This window comes from Triturus cristatus, chromosome 11, assembly GCF_964204655.1.
Source record: "Triturus cristatus chromosome 11, aTriCri1.1, whole genome shotgun sequence".
In the NCBI taxonomy this organism is placed as follows: domain Eukaryota; kingdom Metazoa; phylum Chordata; class Amphibia; order Caudata; family Salamandridae; genus Triturus; species Triturus cristatus.
The window spans coordinates 1,146,447,261-1,146,469,434 of NC_140594.1; the positions used below are offsets into that span (position 1 = coordinate 1,146,447,261).

At 47.8% G+C, this 22,174-nt stretch overlaps 1 protein-coding gene across 1 annotated transcript in view; it reads left to right on the plus strand.

The window, feature by feature from the left end:
- The window catches only part of LOC146788605 (uncharacterized), a 278,749-nt gene that overhangs the window by 255,713 nt on the left and 862 nt on the right, over window positions 1-22,174 (plus strand). The window contains exon 5 of the mRNA XM_085633176.1: window positions 706-1,029. Within this exon, the coding sequence (XP_085489302.1) occupies window positions 706-1,029 (324 nt within the window). The remainder of the gene's footprint in view (window positions 1-705; window positions 1,030-22,174) is intronic.

Below are 22,174 nucleotides of genomic sequence, written 5' to 3' on the forward strand. Positions count from 1 at the left end.
GTTCCTCAAGAGAGCAGGGCAGATGCAAGGAAAGTGTGATAAGGATTCCTGGAGCAAGCCACATAGCAGTATGCTTTAGTGTCCAGTGTACACGCCCATGGAGGTAGAAAATCAATGATGAAAAGCAGCCCATTCAGAGTTGACAAAATGTCACTTTATGATGCGATGAAAAAGGTTCCATCACATATTTTTAAGCCCTCTTGTGGCATAACTGGTGAGTTAGGCCCACAAGATTGTCAATAGTCCCAGACATTGTTCTGAAGCCAGTTGGGTTGAAAGGCATCATGTTGTTTGTGGCTGCCCATTCTTCTAAATCCTCCAACAAGAGTGACGCAAAGTATTTTGCCTCAACATCCAACAGTGAGATGTGTCCATAGCTGTCAGAACGCGACACACTGTACACTTGTATGATTGTCTATGAAAATCAAATAAAAGTTTAAAGAATGTATGAATGGCTAGGGCTTAAAATAGAAATAGTTATCTCAAATCTTTTGGGATTGAGGGCTAGGTGTTAGGGAATATCTGCCGAAAATTGCTGGTGGTCCAAAGGACCCTAGACTAGTGTACAGTGTGTGTTCCTTCATCACAACATGGATTCCCTTGTACGTCGTATTCCTAGTTTACTCAATGTGACTAGGATCTAATGGCATTTGTTATTGGTACGTTAGAAATGTGTCCTCTAATACTACATTCTTTATCCAACAGTGATGCCAACAACTGCACCAGCGACAACGCAAGAGACGTCACAGTCAGTACCCCTGAGCACAGACACAACAACTGACAATACTAGTGCTACTGGAGGCTCAACAACAGCAATAAGTACCAGCTCTGAATCTCTTCCCAGCACTGAGAGCTCAACAACCATGTCACCAGCAAGCAGCTTCTTCTCAACTCATGTAACCAATGACACGTCCACGGAGACAACAATTGGACCAATGTCAACTACAGGGTCAACTGCAACAAGCATGATATCTAGTACAACAGAGACAACTACATTAACAAATACCTCTGGGTATGATACAACACCTGGTAAGCACAGACAGACAAGGATTCTTTCACATTGTGTAGTAGATACTAGTGTGAATATAATGCAACATGTGGAAAGTACAAACTAGTGTGTTCTTTTTACATTGAGTAACACATTTTGATGTGAGAGTTTCAGACCTATGATTCCATGGTAAGCTTGAGGGGTAAATAGGGGAGGCTAACAGATGTGGGGCAGTGGAACAGCTAAATCGCAGAAGGACACTTGCCATGTGACATTCTTAAGGTAAGCAGGTGAACTTTAAATGAGGAGTAACTTAATATAACAGCATGTTGGGTATAAACTGGCATTAGTTTCTAGAGTCTAAATCAAAATTTCCAGGGAGAGGGCAAGTCAAATGCATTAAAATCACCAGACAAGCCTAACATGGCAATTGTTTAAAAATTACACATTGTAAAGCCAATTTAAGGTGTATTCATAATTTTTTCTATTTGTGAAGCATGCAAATCTCTAGAGAGGTGCCCTGGTGTTCACCTAGATGATGTCACTCTAGTGGGGTGGAGACATGAAGGCCTAAATACATAGGTAATTCAGGGAAGTGCATTTATTACACGTTTGTGAAAACTGTGAAGAACAGTGTGGGTCGCAGGAGCAGTGACGAGGAATTTCAATATTGGTAGTGGTTACCGAAAAGGATTTACAAACCAGCTGAGCTAGGTGAAGGCTTGGAACAATCAGAAACCTTGCAGGAGTTGTGCATGGAAAATGTTGTGCAGATAAATAATTGATGTTCCATGAAGAACTTTGTGACAGAGTCTCATCTTTGAAGAAAGAGGCCTCTCTTGTGAATATATAGCCTGGGTAAAGAGGCCAGGTGAGCTGAGATGTGAGCTCTTCTGTTGAAAGCCAAGATCAATCCGACTGAGACACTCTGAAAGTGCGGAGGTTTCTCAATGGCATAACCAAGCAGGTAAAGATAGAAGGAGGTACACTAGTGTAAGTGCCATAGAACAAGCGGCTGAGCTGCCACATGCGGAGGTCTGGCTGGAATAACAACAATATTGTTCCTTATGACAAGAAGCATAAAGAAGCGGGTAGTGAATCGCTTGTCTATTTGTGCCATGAATGAAAAATGGCACCAAAAGTAATTCCAGGGTTATGTGCAGAATATTCTGGGTTTGACTTGCAAATCTGGCGTCCGCTAGCAATGTGCCAAGACTGATAGTTCTTCAAAGACACTTACCCAGTGGAAAGAAAGTATTTGTGCTAACGATGTGTCCATCTTTCGGTTTCAATCACTTCCATGGGAACAGTTTTTGCTCCCAATTTGGCCATCCTGTTCTTAGATGATATAGAGAAATGACCCATTCTCAGCGACCAAAACCCACATCTAGACGAAACCCGTGTCTGCCACAGGCACATTGATGTTCTTTTTATGATTTGGCTGGGTAACAGCATTGAACTGCACGACTTCTGTGTCTGGCTCAACAACTGCCAACCAGATCTCAGATTTACGCACAATCACAATAATGCTCGGATTGACTATTTGGATGTGACCGTAAATAGTCTTCATGGTGAACTGTACATAAGACTTTTCCGTAAACCAACCAAACCCAATACCCCGCTCCAGTACACCAGCTCACATCCCAGAGCACTCAGGGACAGACTCCCCTATGGCCAGTTCCTCAGGATCCGTAGGAACTGCACATTTAAGGAGGACTTCTTTAAGGAAGCTGAGGTCTTGTGTAAAAAACGTACTGAAAGAGGTTACCCTAGACGGTTGGTTAAACGCTCCTTGTAACGTGCAAGGTATTCCCACAGAGAATTTCTGCTGCAACCCAAACAAAGAGCACCGATGTCTATAATCACATGCATCACCACATTCTGCCCCATCAGCAATAAAATGACCTTTTGAACTTGGCTGGCGAAGCACCTCTCTTTTCCTTTAAAAGAGGCTGTAATATCAAGAACCATCTGGTGAGAGCCTATACACCTATATACCTCCATTCAGTCATATTTAAAACTTCCCCCAGTTCAAGCACATTACAAATGTAATAATTGTCTGGCATTTGTCTCTACTGAAAATACAGAAGTCTTTGAATATGAGACTGTGAAACACACACTCAACTTCTTCTCTAGCTGTAACTCTAATAATGTCATATACTGTATTCGTTGTCCCCGCAACTTGTTGCATATAGGCCAAACGACCCAGAAAATTAAAACAAGAATATCCCAGCACAAGAGCAGAATCCGCTGCAGAGTCACCACGGCCCCTTTGGTGGAACACTTCATGGAGAAAGGACATTCGGAAATGGACTTCACATGGCAAGTTATTGACATCCTAAGCTCTCATCACAGAGGTGGTGATCATCAACAGTCTCTGAATAGACTCGAATGCAAATGGATCTTTAATTGCCGCACTATCGATCATGGCTTAAACTCACTGGAAGAGTGGAATGCAATTCTTTGACTGTTTCCGTTTTCCAGCAAAATTTTAACCCTCTGATACTTAAAAGTCTCACTCTATACTACTAAGTCCTTACCTTCTTCATCATTGGTTTATTCGATTTTCCATTTTCAATTTTTTGTCACACTGATATCCCTTACTTTTCTCTTCCTTTCTCTCTCTCCCTCCGCTTGATTCCTCCCTAAACGCTTCATGTGAATCACTGATCTTGTCCAGGGAGTCGGCACTTCCACGTAAGGAGACCCCACTCACTCCCTCTTGTGCATGTGTTGTAGCTGCTAAAAGGATATTAGCCCCATGGATGCATAGATGAACATAACTGCATTCCTATTAGTTATCTTCCCATTAGTTGCTTATCGGTTATGATGGAACTAACACATCTGCCGCTTTTCATCCCACCCACCCAACCATGATTACGTAATTCTTGCACAACTGACATTAGCCACAGTTGTGACCGGGTACACCTACATCAGCCCAATGTCTAGCTTCTTGTGACTGTTCTTTAGTAATCCTAGTCAGAGGTACACAGCATCAATGTGTGTCACCACAGTGTGTCTACATCTTTGTAGATATAAGTTTCAAGTAGCTGCTCTATTATGACTCGCCAGTCCCAAAGTGACGAATGCAAAGCCTTTGCCAGGCTCCGATCTTATTTTGCTTTCCCTCCTGTGAAGGAAAGCGAGTTTAGTAAATTGTAATCCCTTGAGTGAGTTTGATTGTATTCATTTCTTGTATAAGAAATTTTTATTATCACCTTGAGACTAACTGGTAGGGCAATACATTGGATAAAGTAAGTCTGCCAGGCAAGGTTCTCCCATGCCAGGTCTCTGTAGTTGATTCAGGCTTGTTTTTCTTCACAATCTCCCCATGATAATAATTATAGTTCTGATTTCCCTGTCATAAATTGAAGTTTGCAGGTGACAGAATCTATATATAGAAAATATGCAGGAATTGCTGGACTATTGATTCCATGACACAGGCACATCTGGGATTCCTTTACTCATTTGCCTGGAGAGCAATTTGCAAACTTTGGTGGCTGTTGTAGCAGTAAGACATGTCAGCATCCTGTGCAGAAATGTTTTCAAAGATTACAGGATAGATACATTTCTATTTACCAGTGATGGCTACCTAGGAAAATCAGTGTCTTGTTTGCATGGTACCAAATTGACTAACAGTATATACAAATATATGGCCATGTCCCTATCACTGAGGTACTGTCCACCTACAGTATGCAGCATACAGCTATAGTGACATAATGCCTTTCATGGTTTGGTTGATGGCTAATTCATAATGAAACCATCCCTGTCAGTGTGTGCAAGATGGCTGATTGTTACAGTGATCAGTCCTACTTTCAGGCCTGATTCACAAGGGACCTCCACACTGTTGCAGAGGCCACGCTGTCGGTGGGGAGTCTCCACACTGGGGGCAGAATCTCCCCAGTAAGAATTCTCATTCTTTAATGTTATACGTCTGTAAACCTATTACACCTCTGCTTGTCAATGAACGTGGGTATATTTTGTGTGGGTCACTATAGATATGCAGCTCTCGCTGAAACTATCGGCAGGTCGCTATTTATTCCTAGATCTAGTCACCCATCGTGTCACTAAGGATGCCGCTCATACTCCTTGTCTTAAGTTCATGAATGACTCTTTACCCTGGAAATAGGGAACATGTGTGCTTTATTGCAGTACTGGTGTATATGGGAAATATGTAATTTACATCAACATTGTAGAAACTCAATACATTTGTGTATTACCAAGGCACTATGTGGATGAGCCTGCACGTTGTTAATGTACAGATATTGTGTTGTAGCTTTGGGGATAGTAAACAGATGGTCATATTTACACGGAGTTAATGCTGCTGCAGCGTCACTATATTTTTTAGCTCCATATTTACAAAGTGTGATGCTAAAGCCCATTAGCGTCACTTTTCCACTGCTAGCGCCGGCCAGTTCTGCTAGCGGCATTTTCTGGTAATGTTATGCAAGAAAGGCATTCCCTCGGAAAAACCTTCACAAAACTGACGCTGCCATATGTACAAGAATTTTAGGAAAAGCGTTACTTTTCAAAAACAGGAGCTAAGTCCCATTACCGTCAGTTTTTTACCTCTAAAGAAAAACTGGTCTTAAAAATGACGCTAGTACACTGGTATAAAAGAAGGAAATACCCAAATCATTTTGGCAAGCTCAACTACGCCATGGATCTACTCCTATTGCACAGAGGGAGCACAGGAGATGAGAACGGACATACCACCAGAGGATTACCCTCATTGACCTCAGGGAGGAGGAGGTCATTGCCCATTACAGGCTCAGGAGGGAGTCCATAGACCGCCTCCTGCACCAGATTGCACCAAGGCCGCAGCCAACATCGCAGCACTGCACCAACATACCTGCGCAGCTTAAGCTACTGGCTGTCCTGCACATGTTGGCATCTGCATGTTTTCAACACACCACAGCCAGAGTGGAAGGACTAACCCAGGCATCCTTCCCTGGGTTCCTCCCCACCGTCCTGAATGCCATCATTGGCCTAACACCCCAGTTTTGCTACTTTCCCAACACAGCAAAGCAATGGCAGGAGAGTAAGCAAGGCTGGTATGCCATTGCAGGATTACCACATGTGCTGGGGCAATGGACTGCACACATGTGCAACTTGTATGTCCAGCGGCAACATCACACCTCTACCGCAACAGGAAGCACACCTATTCCATGAACATGCAGGCAATCGTGGACCTGCTACGCCTCTTCATCAATGTCCCTGCGCAGTACCCTGGCAGTGCTTATGACTCATTCCTCTTCTGGCATTCTGCCATCAATGAGCACTGCCAAAATGGGACCTATGGGAATAGCCTACTGGCTGGTAAGTATGTCTTAAGCGCATGACAGACCATATGGTAGTCAATTATGTAGGAATACGTTCACATATCAGTCTCGGGTGGAAAGAGACAGCGCATACGGAAATCGTGTGGGCCAACATACTTACACCATACTACATGGCATATGCGCAACACAATCCTACAAGTCACATATGTTGAGACCGCCTACACCACCACGGGCCACATGTATAAGTGATCTGTGCTGATAGATCGTCACTGATCATAATGGTCTGGAGGAGCTTATGTATACATTTTTTTTAAACTATACAAAAAAAAAACATGATTGTTTAAGATTCTATTAAGGTCGTTGATGTTTAGGTGTAGTTTCTGTTGTCCTTGTTTGCAGAGCCTTAAGGAGGGTTGATGTTCATCATTGACTCCCTCAATAAGGACTGTATTGAAAAGTGTATTTTTAAATAGAATTTTCACTTGACTGTTGTGACCTGCCTTCCTCCCTTATGCCTGATGTCGGTTTCTTTAGTGCTATTACACAGGCCATTCCTCACAACTATTGTTTGATTAAAGTAGATAGGGGTGGGAGAGTAGGAGATGGCATTGCGATCCTATTCAGAGACTCCATTAAAGTCTTGCTTATTGACTCCCTCATTAAGGATTGGATTGAAATATGTATTTTTGAAACATAATTTCCACCGAATAATCACTGGAAAGGCACCTTGATCTATCGCCCTCTGGGGTCCAAAAAAGATTTTAGTCATCAGCCTATTGAGAATTTTGCCACTCATGTGTTATCTGCCCAAATTGCTTTATTACTGGCCGATTTTAACTGTCACTTAGACATTCCGTCGGATACACATACATCCCAGGTCCCAGTCGACTTAGAGGCTTTTTGTCTGCAGCAAAAAAACCTCGGGCCCACTCTTTCAGTGGGTCATACATTAGATTTGATTTTTACTAACTCTAATAATTTGCAAACGTGACCCACCTATTCCCCTTACGTGGACAGACCACGCTTTGATTAGCTTTCAGATTATTAATTTAGACAAAGCAAACACAAGTCTTGATCCTGTCCCTTATGAGAACAGTACAGCCTGAACTGCCAAACCAGGTCTTCCCTAGACTGGAAACAAGCATCCTGGGACCGGTTTCGGGGTAACACTCTTCATCAGCCAGGCTAGCTTGAATCCAGTGGCAAAGTGAGCAAGGGTCCCAGGTCTGGGCATAGCATGCCAACTGAGGGCGAACAAGATGATGGACGGAGCGCTGAAACTTTTCAGACACTCACTTCCAATCACAGATCTGGGTTGAATCCATCAACCTCAAAACCGGTCCTAGGATGCTTGTTTCTGGACCAGGGAGTACCTGGCCTGGCAGTTCGGGTTGGACTGTTCCCATGGGTAAGAGAGTTAAGACTGATTTTCATATGGTGGGTCTAAACTGGAATGGCATTGCAATGGATTTAACCCAGATCTGTGACTGGGGGTGAATGTTCGATTGATTCAGCATTCTGTCCATCATCTGTTATTTTTGCATTTGTCACCCTAAGTGGGAAGGGTATGCCCAGACGTCGGTCCCTTGCTCTCTATGCCACCAGATTCGAGCTATCCTGGCTGATTAGGGGTGAAACCCTGAAGCCGGTCCTAGGATGCTTGTTTCTGGTCCATGGAGTACCTGGCCTGGAAGTTCGGGCGGGATTGTTCTTATGGGGAAGAGGGTTAAGACTGATTTGCATATGGCTGGGTCTAAACTGGAATGGTATAGCGTGCAGAAAAACGATGGACTTAACCCAGATCTGTGAATGGAGGTGAATGTTCGATTGATTCAGCATTCCGTCCATCATCTATTCTTTTTGTATTAATTCAGACAAATCAGATTTGAGACAAGTCAGAAGATGCTGGCATCATGCACCCCATTGCCTTCTCTGAAGTCTTCGCTCCACCTATGATTAGGTCAGACCCCAAAGTCATCCAAATGTTGGTGTAACTTTAAGTTGCACTAAACTTAGCCTTCAACAGTCTAGCATCCTCAGGCAAAATATTTCACACAGACCTCCTGCACTCTGGTATACTGCACAATTGAAAGAAGGACAAGTGCTTTGTAAGAAGTTGGAAAGAGGTTTGCGTCGTAATTATGATTAGGAGGACAAAATTGCATATAAGGAGGCCCTTTTAGTATGTCATTGTAACATCAAAAAAGCACCTAAAAGGTATGTTTGCAAACAAATTGGTCAGGCCGATAACTCTTTCAAAGAATTGTTCAAAATTCTTAAAGATTTTTCTCATCCTCCTGCCAGTTCTCAGCCACTTCAAGCCTCATAGGAGTTATGCGATTCTATTGTGGACTACTTCAAAGATATGATCAACTTGATCTATTGTTACTTTCCGAGTCTGCCACATTAACTGACTTGGAGCAAATGGATTCCCCCTTCCTTAGCTCCAGGTGTGATGGGCTGGATAATTTCCAGACTTTTACCCCGGAACAGGTTCAACATGTGATTGAAAGAGCTGAATCTGGTTCTCCCGTGGATCCGTGTCCGCCCAGGATGGTAGCCCAAATAGCTAGCCAGATTTCTCCAGAAGTTAGATCTCTACTTAAACTCTCCATTGAGTCGGGAAAGATTGCTTTAATGTGAAAATCTGCTCAAATTATACCAATACAAAAGAAGAAGAATTTGGATGCTTCTATTCTTTCAAATTATAGACCAATTTCTTGACTCCTGCTCCTGGGTAAGCTGTTGGAAGGTCTAATCAATAAACAACTGACTGAAAATTTGAAATGGAATAAGATCTTAGATTCATCACAAGCATGGTTTAGAGCTGAGCACAGCACTGAGTCAGCTTTGGTTGCTGCAACGGATACCATCAGATGCTCATTGGATAATAACACCCCGGCCATGCTTGCACTCTTAGACCTATCAGCAGCATTTGTTACTGTGTCCCATGTCAAGGTACTTCAAAGACTATGACAGATAGGGATTAATGGGGCTGCCCTTGCCTGGTACAAGAATTTAAAAAATATATAAAATACAGTGTGTCTGTCTTAGGCTTATAGATAAAGGTGTCCCTCAGGGCTCATGTCTACATTGTTTAACATGTATGTGGCACCTCTGGCTAAAGTCATCAGAGCATACGGTTTGAAAATCCTACCATATGCTGATGACACTTAGGGGCCAATTCCAATCCTGGAAAAACCGTGTACGAATCGTCGTTCGGAGCGTTTTCTCCGTACGACTCGTACCCTGTAAACAGTTACTACGACTGAGCAAGTACGATTCATACAGAAAGCCTATTTCCGTACGAATCGTACAAAAGACCGTACGGCTCAAAAACACATACGAGTTGGATCGGGAACAGCGCATACGCGACGTCCGTACGCATTTAAGGCAGCGTTTCCCAGCTCAGCAAGTACGAATCGTACCTATGGCACTCCGTACGGCTCTTTTTTTACGGGTGCCAAAAACTGCCGGAAAAGCAGAGTACGATGCGAAGCGCTACGGAACGGGGGCCCGGTAAGCGACGTACACAACATGAACCCCATCCTACGTGTCATCATGTACGCCCCGTACCCCAGCACCGTACCTGTACGCACCGTACCCCAGCACCGCGTATGTACTGTGCGTACATACGCGATGTTGGTACGCACCGTACATACGCGAAGTTGGGGTACGGTGCTGGGGTACGGTGCATACAGGTACGGTGCCGGGGTACGGTGCGTACATATGCAAGGGGGGGCATGTACGACTCATACCCCGTACAGCTTTTCCCGGGATACGAGTCGTACTGGATGTTTTACGTACGAATCGTATATCGGAAAGCCGGTCCGGATCGTACTTCAACGGTCGGACTGTCTTTCCATGAAACGTACGTAAAAGTGTCTGGGTACGTCTCGTATACGTTTTCCCGGTACGATTCGTACGGATCTGGCTGATCCGTATGTACTTTTTCCTGTACGTATCGTACTTCATGGGTTGGACGTGACCTGCACGATTCGTACAGGAAAAAATACAGATATGAGTCGTACGGGAATACTTTTTGCCGGATCGGAATCGGCCCCCTAATTGGTTATCTCTATAGAAGAGGATCTTGACAAAATAAAGAACCGATTTGCGGCCGGAATGAAGGCTATCACTGAATGGATGGCGAACAGCTTTCTTCAGCTGAATACAGGGAAAACTTAGATCATATTATATGGGAAAGCTCAAATCCTACAGACTCTGGATTGAGGGCCACCGGAGCTAGGAAAGGATCTGTCTTCTAGCAAAATTGCATACAAATATTGGAATCAAGGTAGATTTTGAACTTAATATAAAAGCACAAGTTCTATCTACAGCCCACACTTGTTTACGTATGCTTCGATTACTGAAGAAGGCTTTGCCATTCCTCACAATGGAGGCCAGAAAGACCTGGATCAGGCTCTTGTTGTGAGCCGGCTAGGCTATGGTAATGCTCTGCTGGCTGCTGCTAATGAGTCATTACTGTCAAAACTGCAGGTTGTACAAAACACACAGCACGGTCGATTGGCAACCGGCCACCCGGCATGGCCTCTGCTCCTCTTTTAAAATCACAGCATTGGCTCCCGATTAAGAAAAGAGTGGTGCGGGGTAAAGGTCCCATATACCTTATCCAGAGACTGAAACAATATCTCCCCACTAGGAATTTGCATTCCAGTGAGAAGGAGATATAGGTGGTCCCTCGTATTTGACGTGTTAGATTGGGTGGCAGATCATTTTCCTATCTGGCACCCTCGCTTTGGAACATATTACCTCTCTCAGTTTGAACCTGGCCGGATTACAATAAATTCAGGAAAGCTTTAAAAGCGGCACTGTTTTAGGTACCAGAGTCTGTTCCAGTATTTTGCACTAAATGCGGCGCCGAGATACCACAGTTGGGGTGATTTGAGTGCGCTTTCAAATCATTCATCTATTTATTCATTCATTCATCATGTCGTGCTAAATGTGTGGAGTAAGATAGGTTAAGTTAAGGTAGTTTTAGATAGGAGGCAGGAGAAGATAGTGTAGGCCAGGTTTGAATAGTTAGTATAGGGTAGGTGGTTTAATAATGTTTTATTTTTCTGTTGGCATTTAGAGCCTTGTTGCAATGTCGGTGGACCCGCCACAGACGGGCCATTGGTGGCAGGCCCACCGACATCCACAACATTTACATAAGTGGATTCCGATTTGGCAACCAAAGGCATTGGACGGAGGGACCGAGCACTGCTTTTCCGACGGGGGCAGTGGTGGGACCATAATCCCTCCAATAGGGGCAGTGTTTTCTCAGGCACCCCCGTAGGGATTACAATACCAGTTTCCTTCCTCCTTTTCATGGCGGTCCAAACACAAGGAAATGGCAGACGGAAAGGGACTTTGGAGGCCCCTAGCAGGGCCCATTCCCTCCATGGCCTCCAATATGGGGCCTGGAGGGCACATTTGGTGCCCCCCAAACATCCATGCACCGTGTGCCAGGCAACGCATGGTGCCTCGCACATGGTGCATGAATGTTCAAAAATATGACTTTTTCAATTGCAGCTTGTGTTGCAGCCCTTTTCCAATAATTTCACTCTGACTGACTCAGGGGCAGGGTGAGTAACTGTGTTGTATTATCCATTATTGAATCTAGGGGTTCCAGAGACGTCATCAATAAACAAGTGGTTTGTAAATGTCACCAGAAGGCCACCCTCCTATGACAATAAGTAACTATATTTAAAAAGTATTTTTGACAGTAGATGCTTATTTTTGGGGGCAGCCAGATAGAAAAAGCTGTTTTCTTCAAAGTAAAGGTAACAATGGGCACTGATTGCACTTAGAATGTTTAGGTGTACCTTTAATTAATAAATTGTTGATAAAACAATGGACAATACTGAAGGTCAGGGCATTTATGATGGCATACTAAGTGATTTGCCACATATGCCACATAATTTGCTGCATAATGTGCTTAATTTTGCACAAACATATTGTTTCTAAATCAAATGGATGACAATAATACTGTCAGAGCATGAGCTGTGTGGTTTACCTTTGTTGAACATAATTTACATACCATTGCTGCATAATTTATATAACTTGGCCTCATATTACTCATTGCTCTGACAATGGTAAAGCTGTGCAGAATGATGTTGTCATTATAAAGAAGAAGCTCGTAATTCAAAGAGAACCATGAAATTCTTCCTATATTTCACTGTTCCCTTTCGAATATGGCTTTTTATATCACTGTATTGTGTGAAATAAATTCAGCCAAACATGTATTAAGCTTTTCAGCTGTTATAAGAAATAAAAACACATTATTCTTACAATACAATTTCAGAACTGGAAATTTTGCGAACCTTAACATGGGCAAAATATAGTATGGCAAAAGTAGGCGGTACTAGTTGCAAATCCCACTTTCCCCTTGTACATTACAATTGGTCTTTATTTTGGTTGTTCTCTGCCTATCGCTCGTGTTGATCCCTGCTCCAGTGCAAGCTGTCCCTCAGAGTCCAGGGCCTCATTGATGGAAAGTGTTGCATCGCTGGATGAAAACAGCGATGCAACACTTTTCAGTGCGTCCTCCTTGCGACACCTTGGATGGACCGTATTTACAGTACGGTACTCCATGTCGCAAAGATTGACCAAATACATCACGAATCCTGATGTATCTGGTGGCGCAATAAGACCCATTGCTGGAGTGGGTCGCAAAACAGACGCAACTCTAGCAATGTGTCAATACACATGGGCGAGTCCCATGTGAAAGGGCCTGTGTCAGTCCTTACGCCTGCTGTGAGACAGCGTCAGGATTTGATGCAGTGAACTCAGAAGTGGGACAGTGAATTCTGATAGATTTCACTGCGCCACTTCTACAAACTTTTTTAATGGGGGAACGTCCACCCTGCATACATTATACATGATGCAGGTATAATGTAGCGCAGGGCTTTACTAAGTGGCGCATCTGCCTAGATGCGTCACTTTGTAAATATGGTGCAGTGTGGCGCATTGTTTATGCCGTCACCACAGCGTCACACAAAAGTGTTGCAATGGCAGCGTAAAACCTCATAATTAAGGCCTTCAGTGTTTAAAAAAGGGCTCTGAAGCTTTTGTCTCTTCCTGTCGGTGGCCAGAGTTTATATAAAAAATACAGTTCAGTTCCAGAGATAATTGTAGCAGCGCAGATGACAGGTTGCAAAGACATGTTGGGTGCATGCTGAAAGCTTACTGAGGAAGGAATTATGCCCATTGCTTACCATTTACGTTACTTTTTGTCACTCACATTTGCTTGCTTTCTGTTCACTAGCCCTATTTGTTTTAGGTTATTTCGCTTGTTTTGTCTCTCCAATGGAGCATAGCCTATTTACCATTCTTCTATGAGTGCTTCCTTTCGGGGAACTATTTGATTGTGTTCCTGAAGTCCTCCCTGGGAGTTCATGTTTTCTAGCTGTCTCTCTTGTCTGCTACTGTCCCTATCTAGCCTGGGTGCCTGCCCCACCACCTCCATTCTGCGGATCGCCTGGGTCCGCCCATGTGCTTCTCTGCACCCCTCCCACCCAGCGCTGCATGTCCCTATCTAGCCTGGGTGCCTGCCCCACCACCTCCATTCTGCAGATTGCCTGGGTCCGCCCATGTGCTTCTGTGCACCCCTCCCACCCAGTGCTGCATGTCCCTATCTAGCCTGGGTGCCTGCCCCACCACCTCCATTCTGCAGATCGCCTGGGTCCACCAATGTGCTTCTGTGCACCCCTCCCACCCAGCGAAGCATGTCCCTATCTAGCCTGGGTGCCTGTCCCACCACCTCCATTCTGCGGATCCCCTGGGTCCGCCCATGTGCTTCTGTGCACCCCTCCCACCCAGCGCTGCATGTCCCTATGTAGCCTGGGTGCCTGCCCCACCACCTCCATTCTGCGGATCCCCTGAGTCCGCCCATGTGCTTCTGTGCACCCCTCCCACCCAGCGCTGCATGTCCCTATCTAGCCTGGGTGCCTGCCCCACCACCTCCATTCTGCGGATCCCCTGGGTCCGCCCATGTGCTTCTGTGCACCCCTCCCACCCAGCGCTGCATGTCCCTATCTAGCCTGGGTGCCTGCCCCACCACCTCCATTCTGCGGATCCCCTGGGTCCGCCCATGTGCTTCTGTGCACCCCTCCCACCCAGCGCTGCATGTCCCTATCTAGCCTGGGTGCCTGCCCCACCACCTCCATTCTGCGGATCCCCTGGGTCCGCCCATGTGCTTCTGTGCACCCCTCCCACCCAGCGCTGCATGTCCCTATCTAGCCTGGGTGCCTGCCCCACAACCTCCATTCTGCGGATCGCCTGGGTACGCCCATGTGCTTCTGTGCAGCCCTCCCACCCAGCGCTGCATGTCCCTATCTAGCCTGGGTGCCTGCCCCACCACCTCCATTCTGCGGATCCCCTGGGTCCGCCCATGTGCTTCTGTGCACCCCTCCCACCCAGCGCTGCATGTCCCTATCTAGCCTGGGTGCCTGCCCCACAACCTCCATTCTGCGGATCGCCTGGGTCCGCCCATGTGCTTCTGTGCACCCCTCCCACCCAGCGCTGCATGTCCCTATCTAGCCTGGGTGCCTGCCCCACCACTTCCATTCTGCGGATCCCCTGGGTCCGCCCATGTGCTTCTGTGCACCCCTCCCACCCAGTGCTGCATGTCCCTATCTAGCCTGGGTGCCTGCCCCACAACCTCCATTCTGCGGATCGCCTGGGTCCGCCCATGTGCTTCTGTGCAGCCCTCCCACCCAGCGCTGCATGTCCCTATCTAGCCTGGGTGCCTGCCCCACCACCTCCATTCTGCGGATCCCCTGGGTCCGCCCATGTGCTTCTGTGCACCCCTCCCACCCAGCGCTGCATGTCCCTATCTAGCCTGGGTGCCTGCCCCACAACCTCCATTCTGCGGATCGCCTGGGTCCGCCCATGTGCTTCTGTGCAGCCCTCCCACTCAGCGCTGCATGTCCCTATCTAGCCTGGGTGCCTGCCCCACAACCTCCATTCTGGGGATCGCCTGGGTCCGCCCATGTGCTTCTGTGCAGCCCTCCCACCCAGCGCTGCATGTCCCTATCTAGCCTGGGTGCCTGCCCCACCACCTCCATTCTGCGGATCGCCTGGGTCCACCCATGTGCTTCTGTGCACCCCTCCCACCCAGCGCTGCATGTCCCTATCTAGCCTGGGTGCCTGCCCCACCACCTCCATTCTGCAGATCGCCTGGGTCCGCCCATGTGCTTCTGTGCACCCCTCCCACCCAGCGCTGCATGTCCCTATCTAGCCTGGGTGCCTGCCCCACCACCTCCATTCTGCGGATCCCCTGGGTCCGCCCATGTGCTTCTGTGCACCCCTCCCACCCAGCGCTGCATGTCCCTATCTAGCCTGGGTGCCTGCCCCACCACCTCCATTCTGCGGATCCCCTGGGTCTGCCCATGTGCTTCTGTGCACCCCTCCCACCCAGCGCTGCATGTCCCTATCTAGCCTGGGTGCCTGCCCCACCACCTCCATTCTGCGGATCCCCTGGGTCCGCCCATGTGCTTCTGTGCACCCCTCCCACCCAGCGCTGCATGTCCCTATCTAGCCTGGGTGCCTGCCCCACAACCTTCATTCTGCGGATCGCGTGGGTCCGCCCATGTGCTTCTGTGCAGCCCTCCCACCCAGCGCTGCATGTCCCTATCTAGCCTGGGTGCCTGCCCCTCCACCTTCATTCTGCGGATCCCCTGGGTCCGCCCATGTGCTTCTGTGCACCCCTCCCACCCAGCGCTGCATGTCCCTATCTAGCCTGGGTGCCTGCTCCACAACCTCCATTCTGCGGATCGCCTGGGTCCGCCCATGTGCTTCTGTGCACCCCTCCCACCCAGCGCTGCATGTCCCTATCTAGCCTGGGTGCCTGCCCCACCACCTCCATTCTGCGGATCCCCTGGGTCTGCCCATGTGCTTCTGTGCACCCCTCCCACCCAGCGCTGCATGTCCCTATCTAGCCTGGGTGCCTGCCCCACAACCTCCATTCTGCGGATCGCCTGGGTCCGCCCATGTGCTTCTGTGCAGCCCTCCCACCCAGCGCTGCATGTCCCTATCTAGCCTGGGTGCCTGCCCCACCACCTCCATTCTGCGGATCCCCTGGGTCCGCCCATGTGCTTCTGTGCACCCCTCCCACCCAGCGCTGCATGTCCCTATCTAGCCTGGGTGCCTGCCCCACCACCTCCATTCTGCGGATCCCCTGGGTCCGCCCATATGCTTCTGTGCACCCCTCCCACCCAGCGCTGCATGTCCCTATCTAGCCTGGGTGCCTGCCCCACAACCTCCATTCTGCGGATCGCCTGGGTCCGCCCATGTGCTTCTGTGCAGCCCTCCCACCCAGCTCTGCATGTCCCTATCTAGCCTGGGTGCCTGCCCCACCACCTCCATTCTGCGGATCCCCTGGGTCCGCCCATGTGCTTCTGTGCACCCCTCCCACCCAGCGCTGCATGTCCCTATCTAGCCTGGGTGCCTGCCCCACAACCTCCATTCTGCGGACCCCCTGGGTCCACCCATGTGCTTCTGTTGTCATTGTGTCTTCCTTTTATTTGCAGCACCATGTATCATGTTGATCTAGAAGTCGAAAGTATACTTACTTTCCCAATACTGGCCAAAGAGTGCAAGGGGAGATCCAGAACATTACAAGGAAGGTTCCCAGATGGCTACCAGCCCCAATTCTGGGTTGGCAAGTGAAGCAACATGGACGCAGATCCAGGACCTGCTTTTTAGTATCGAAAGCTGAACATTTCTAGGAGGTGGGTGAGTTCTTGCAAGCACTTGTGAGGCTTCTGTTGATCTCATGAGGGCTTGTAAGACGAGAGTGGTGAGCTGGTGTAAGCCCCTCCCTTTATGCGAAGTGATGTCAGAGGCTACCTTCTTGTATGTTCGGCCAATAACTTTGCTCACTGTGGTTCATGTGCTAGAATTGCCCTTTAACAGATCCTGACCTTTCACCTCTTCTCTGAGAGGTCTCATGGCTGGCTCTTTGTTTAGCATCCAAAGCCTCTGGCCACAGACCCTAACTTACACCCAAGCTCTGAGCTTTTACCCAAAGTAGCCAAAGTGACGTCAATGATGACATGAATGGGGGGTGCTATAGCCAACGATTTCACCCATGATGTCATTGTTTGTGTCATCATTTCAAATATAAGTGAGCTGCTCAGTAAGGAATGCATGCCCTTAATTGGTGAATGTAATTGTTTCTTAGATGTGACATCATTACTGCAACATTACTTCAGCCATAGCTTTTGAGGGGATTTTCAAATGAATGTATGCAAAATATGAGCATGTATTTTTGTATATTGTCACCCTGTGATTATGATTAGGACTCGGGGGCAATTGAAAGTGTGTTTTTGGTTTGTTTATGACTTTGCAGACGTTAACAAATCTCTAGGAATCCATTAACTCTAATAGTATAAGTAAAGGTATGATTTTTAGTTTGGCAGGTACAATTGTAGTGGAGTAGCCTGTCCTCCAAACTGATGGTCTGCTTGCTCCACGGAGATGGGTGGGCCATCATCTGTGTGACAGTGGTCCCCTTGCTTCTCAGCCAGCAGGAACCATAAACAGCCTGCCCATGGGCCATCATCTGTGTGGCAGTGGTCCCCTTGCTTCTCAGCCAGCAGGAACCATAAACAGCCTGCCCATGGGCCATCATCTGTGTGGCAGTGGTCCCCTTGCTTCTCAGCCAGCAGGAACCATAAACAGCCTGCCCATGGGCCATCATCTGTGTGGCAGTGGTCCCCTTGCTTCTCAGCCAGCAGGAACCATAAACAGCCTGCCCATGGGCCATCATCTGTGTGGCAGTGGTCCCCTTGCTTCTCAGCCAGCAGGAACCATAAACAGCCTGCCCATGGGTCATCATCTGTGTGGCAGTGGTCCCCTTGCTTCTCAGCCAGCAGGAACCATATACAGCCTGCCCATGGGCCATCATCTGTGTGGCAGTGGTCCCCTTGCTTCTCATCCAGCAGGAACCATAAACAGCCTGCCCATGGGCCATCATCTGTGTGGCAGTGGTCCCCTTGCTTCTCAGCCAGCAGGAACCATAAACAGCCTGCCCATGGGCCATCATCTGTGTGGCAGTGGTCCCCTTGCTTCTCAGCCAGCAGGAACCATAAACAGCCTGCCCATGGGCCATCATCTGTGTGGCAGTGGTCCCCTTGCTTCTCAGCCAGCAGGAACCATAAACAGCCTGCCCATGGGCCATTATCTGTGTGGCAGTGGTCCCCTTGCTTCTCAGCCAGCAGGAACCATAAACAGCCTGCCCATGGGTCATCATCTCTGTGGCAGTGGTCCCCTTGCTTCTCAGCCAGCAGGAACCATAAACAGCCTGCCCATGGGCCATCATCTGTGTGGCAGTGGTCCCCTTGCTTCTCAGCCAGCAGGAACCATAAACAGCCTGCCCATGGGCCATCATCTGTGTGGCAGTGGTCCCCTTGCTTCTCAGCCAGCAGGAACCATAAACAGCCTGCCCATGGGTCATCATCTGTGTGGCAGTGGTCCCCTTGCTTCTCAGCCAGCAGGAACCATAAACAGCCTGTCCATGGGCCATCATCTGTGTGGCAGTGGTCCCCTTGCTTCTCAGCCAGCAGGAACCATAAACAGCCTGCCCATGGGCCATCATCTGTGTGGCAGTGGTCCCCTTGCTTCTCAGCCAGCAGGAACCATAAACAGCCTGCCCATGGGCCATCATCTGTGTGGCAGTGGTCCCCTTGCTTCTCAGCCAGCAGGAACCATAAACAGCCTGCCCATGGGCCATCATCTGTGTGGCAGTGGTCCCCTTGCTTCTCAGCCAGCAGGAACCATAAACAGCCTGCCCATGGGCCATCATCTGTGTGGCAGTGGTCCCCTTGCTTCTCAGCCAGCAGGAACCATAAACAGCCTGCCCATGGGGCATCATCTGTGTGGCAGTGGTCCCCTTGCTTCTCAGCCAGCAGAAACCATAAGCAGCCTGCCCATGGGCCATCATCTGTGTGGCAGTGGTCCCCTTGCTTCTCAGCCAGCAGGAACCATAAACAGCCTGCCCATGGGCCATCATCTGTGTGGCAGTGGTCCCCTTGCTTTCTCAGCCAGCAGAAACCATAAGCAGCCTGCCCATGGGCCATCATCTGTGTGGCAGTGGTCCCCTTGCTTCTCAGCCAGCAGGAACCATAAACAGCCTGCCCATGGGCCATCATCTGTGTGGCAGTGGTCTCCTTGCTTTCTCAGCCAGCAGAAACCATAAGCAGCCTGCCCATAATGAGTTGTGGACATTGGTGCAAGTACATGAGACCATCCACCATCCAGGGCCACCAGGGAAAGCCAGGTAGACCAAATAGGAAACAAAACAGAGTGTGTGTGCCATTAGTAATTTGTTTTACAAAAACAAACTTTGTTTTTGAAAGGCAAAGGTTTGCTGAGCAGCTACATGAAACCTGCCAGTCGCTCTGCAAACTTTCAGTGCTGCAAGAGGAGGAATGTGTCTGCAGTATTGCCAGTGATTGTTGGAAGCACATATGCCTGTCTGGGTAGGGGGCATTGTCTGTGGTCCTCTGTAGAATTGCACTTGTGGGCAGGAGTCAGGCAGTGCACTGCCCTGCAGCAAATCTCACAAGCCTGCTGTCTCCGGTCCCAAAATGATCAAGTCCAGAGTTTTGGGACCGGATCATTCTGACCCGGGACTCACTTGTAGTGGGTACTTGGGTTATTTCACCCTGAGTTAGCACTTAGGGTAAAAATAACCCAACTCGTATTGAGGATTAAACTGTGGCCAGCTTCATCGTCGGATTCTCCAGCTAGTACATGGAATCTTCCTTTTGTGTTGTCTTGCATTTGTATGATGCACAAGTGCTACAAGCATTCAGAGCTTGCAGCCAGACCTGTATGTGTGCTGATATATGTGTATGTTTGTACAATAACCTACATGAATAGTGAAGTGAATTGTGTGTCACTCCTACTTTGACCATATGCCATCTACCAACATGAGATGCATAAGAAAACAAGTCAAGGCTAGCCTTTGACTATCTCTTCATGTCTCTGTCTCACTCAGAGCCTTGTTTAATTCTGTTGAACCTATTTTTTTTACCGAAACCGGTCCTAGGATGCTTGTTTCCAGTCCAGAGAGGACCTGACCTGCAGTTCAGGCTGGACTGTTCCCATTGGGTGCAGGGTCAAGACTGATTTGCATATGGCTGGGTCCAAACTGGAATGGCATGGTGAGCAAAAACACAATGGATTTTAGCCCAGATCTCTGTACTGGGGTGAATGTATGACATTGTTCTGCATTCTGTCCATCAGTTGTTGCTTTTGCATTTGTCACCCCGAGTGGGACGGGTATGCCCAGACGTGGGTCCTGTGCAATCCATGCCACTGGGGTCAAGCTATCCTGGCTGATGAGGGCTGAAAGCCCAAAACCGGTCCTAGGATACTTGTTTCCAGTCCAGGGAGGACCTGGCCTGGCAGTTCGGGCTGGACTGTTCCCATGAGGCACAGGGTCAAGACTGATTTGCATATGGCTGGGTTCCAACTGGAACGGCATGGTGAGCAAAAAAATGATGGATTTAGGCCCAGATCTCTGTACTGGGGTGAATGTATGACATTGATCTGCATTCTGTCCATCAATTGTTGTTATTGCATGAACCTTTATTAACGCCTGCCCAAGCCAGCCTGCTTAGCCTCCAGAACAGTTTGGTGCATTAACTTTGCCAAATCTAACTCCTTAAGGTGCATCGTAGTATGTAGGAGGTTGTGGGGTGAACCTGTTCATCAGATATTGTGAACACATCTACATTTGGAATCTGAGGAAAAAATTACTAGGCAGGACTCTCCTAAGATTCCTATAAACATTTTCAGAAAGACTAACGGCCGTAGCATTAGGTGGCAAAACCTCAAACCCAAAGTGATGTAAACCTGGGGAGGTGTCAAGTCCGTACGCCTCCCAAGGTGAGGTGTAATGAGGAGAAATATGCACATTTCTCCTCGTTTTTTCCTCTTTCCATGTGTTCTGCATTCAGCAGCACACGTAGAAGAGGATAACACCTTGCAGGATTGTTTTTGTGCAGGAAGGTCTTCCTTCCTGCATAAAAACAATCCTTCCTGCAACAGAGGCTCCCTTGCACCATTGTAAAAGAGTGCGTATATTGTTGCTAGGCACCAGCACAGGCAGAAAGGAAAGGAATGCACCGTATTGATTACATATGATGCATTCCGGCCCTTTCACTTTGGCATAGGGCAGCGCAGCAAGGTGCCTTCCTGCGCTGCCCTACACCAGAATGCCATAAATGAGGCCCTGAGTTTGTGATGGGAGACCTAAATATTAATTTTATTATTGTTAATGTTATGGACACAAATACCATACAGCTGGCCAATATCCAAATCATTTTATTATATATGTTGCTAAATTGGCGGATCAGATTGCTTTGCTGACACTGAGATCATCATCCACATAGAAGGCAATCTTAAACAACTTCAAGATCAATTCAAACCATGTCTGGCTGGCTGACATGTTGGCTGAACACCAACGCTCTGCAATTAAATTCAGATAAAACAGAGGTGCTGATATTCGGTAATTCCTCAGATTGGTCCGGCTGTCACTGCGGTTCCTGTCCATGCTTTTCAGAGTTTGGTGCACAGCTCTGTCAAAAAGACAATGCTCTCCTTGCAATAGGAGTCTTCTCACATGTTGAGGGGAGCATTTAGCAATTTTCTCGGTGCCTTACTTCCAGGTCTTTCCTGGCAGTAACGGGCACTGAAAAGTGACCTCTAATTCCACCCATCTAAATTACCCCAGTAGAAGAAAGTATTTGTGCTAAGGATGGGTCCATCTTTCGGTTCAAGTTAGTCTTTTTGAACTCACATTGGAAAACCCTTCCAGACTGATTGATTTATAAGGCAGACTAGTCCAGCTTCCATGATACAAGGAGATGCTGAAGCGGCTCATGGGTGG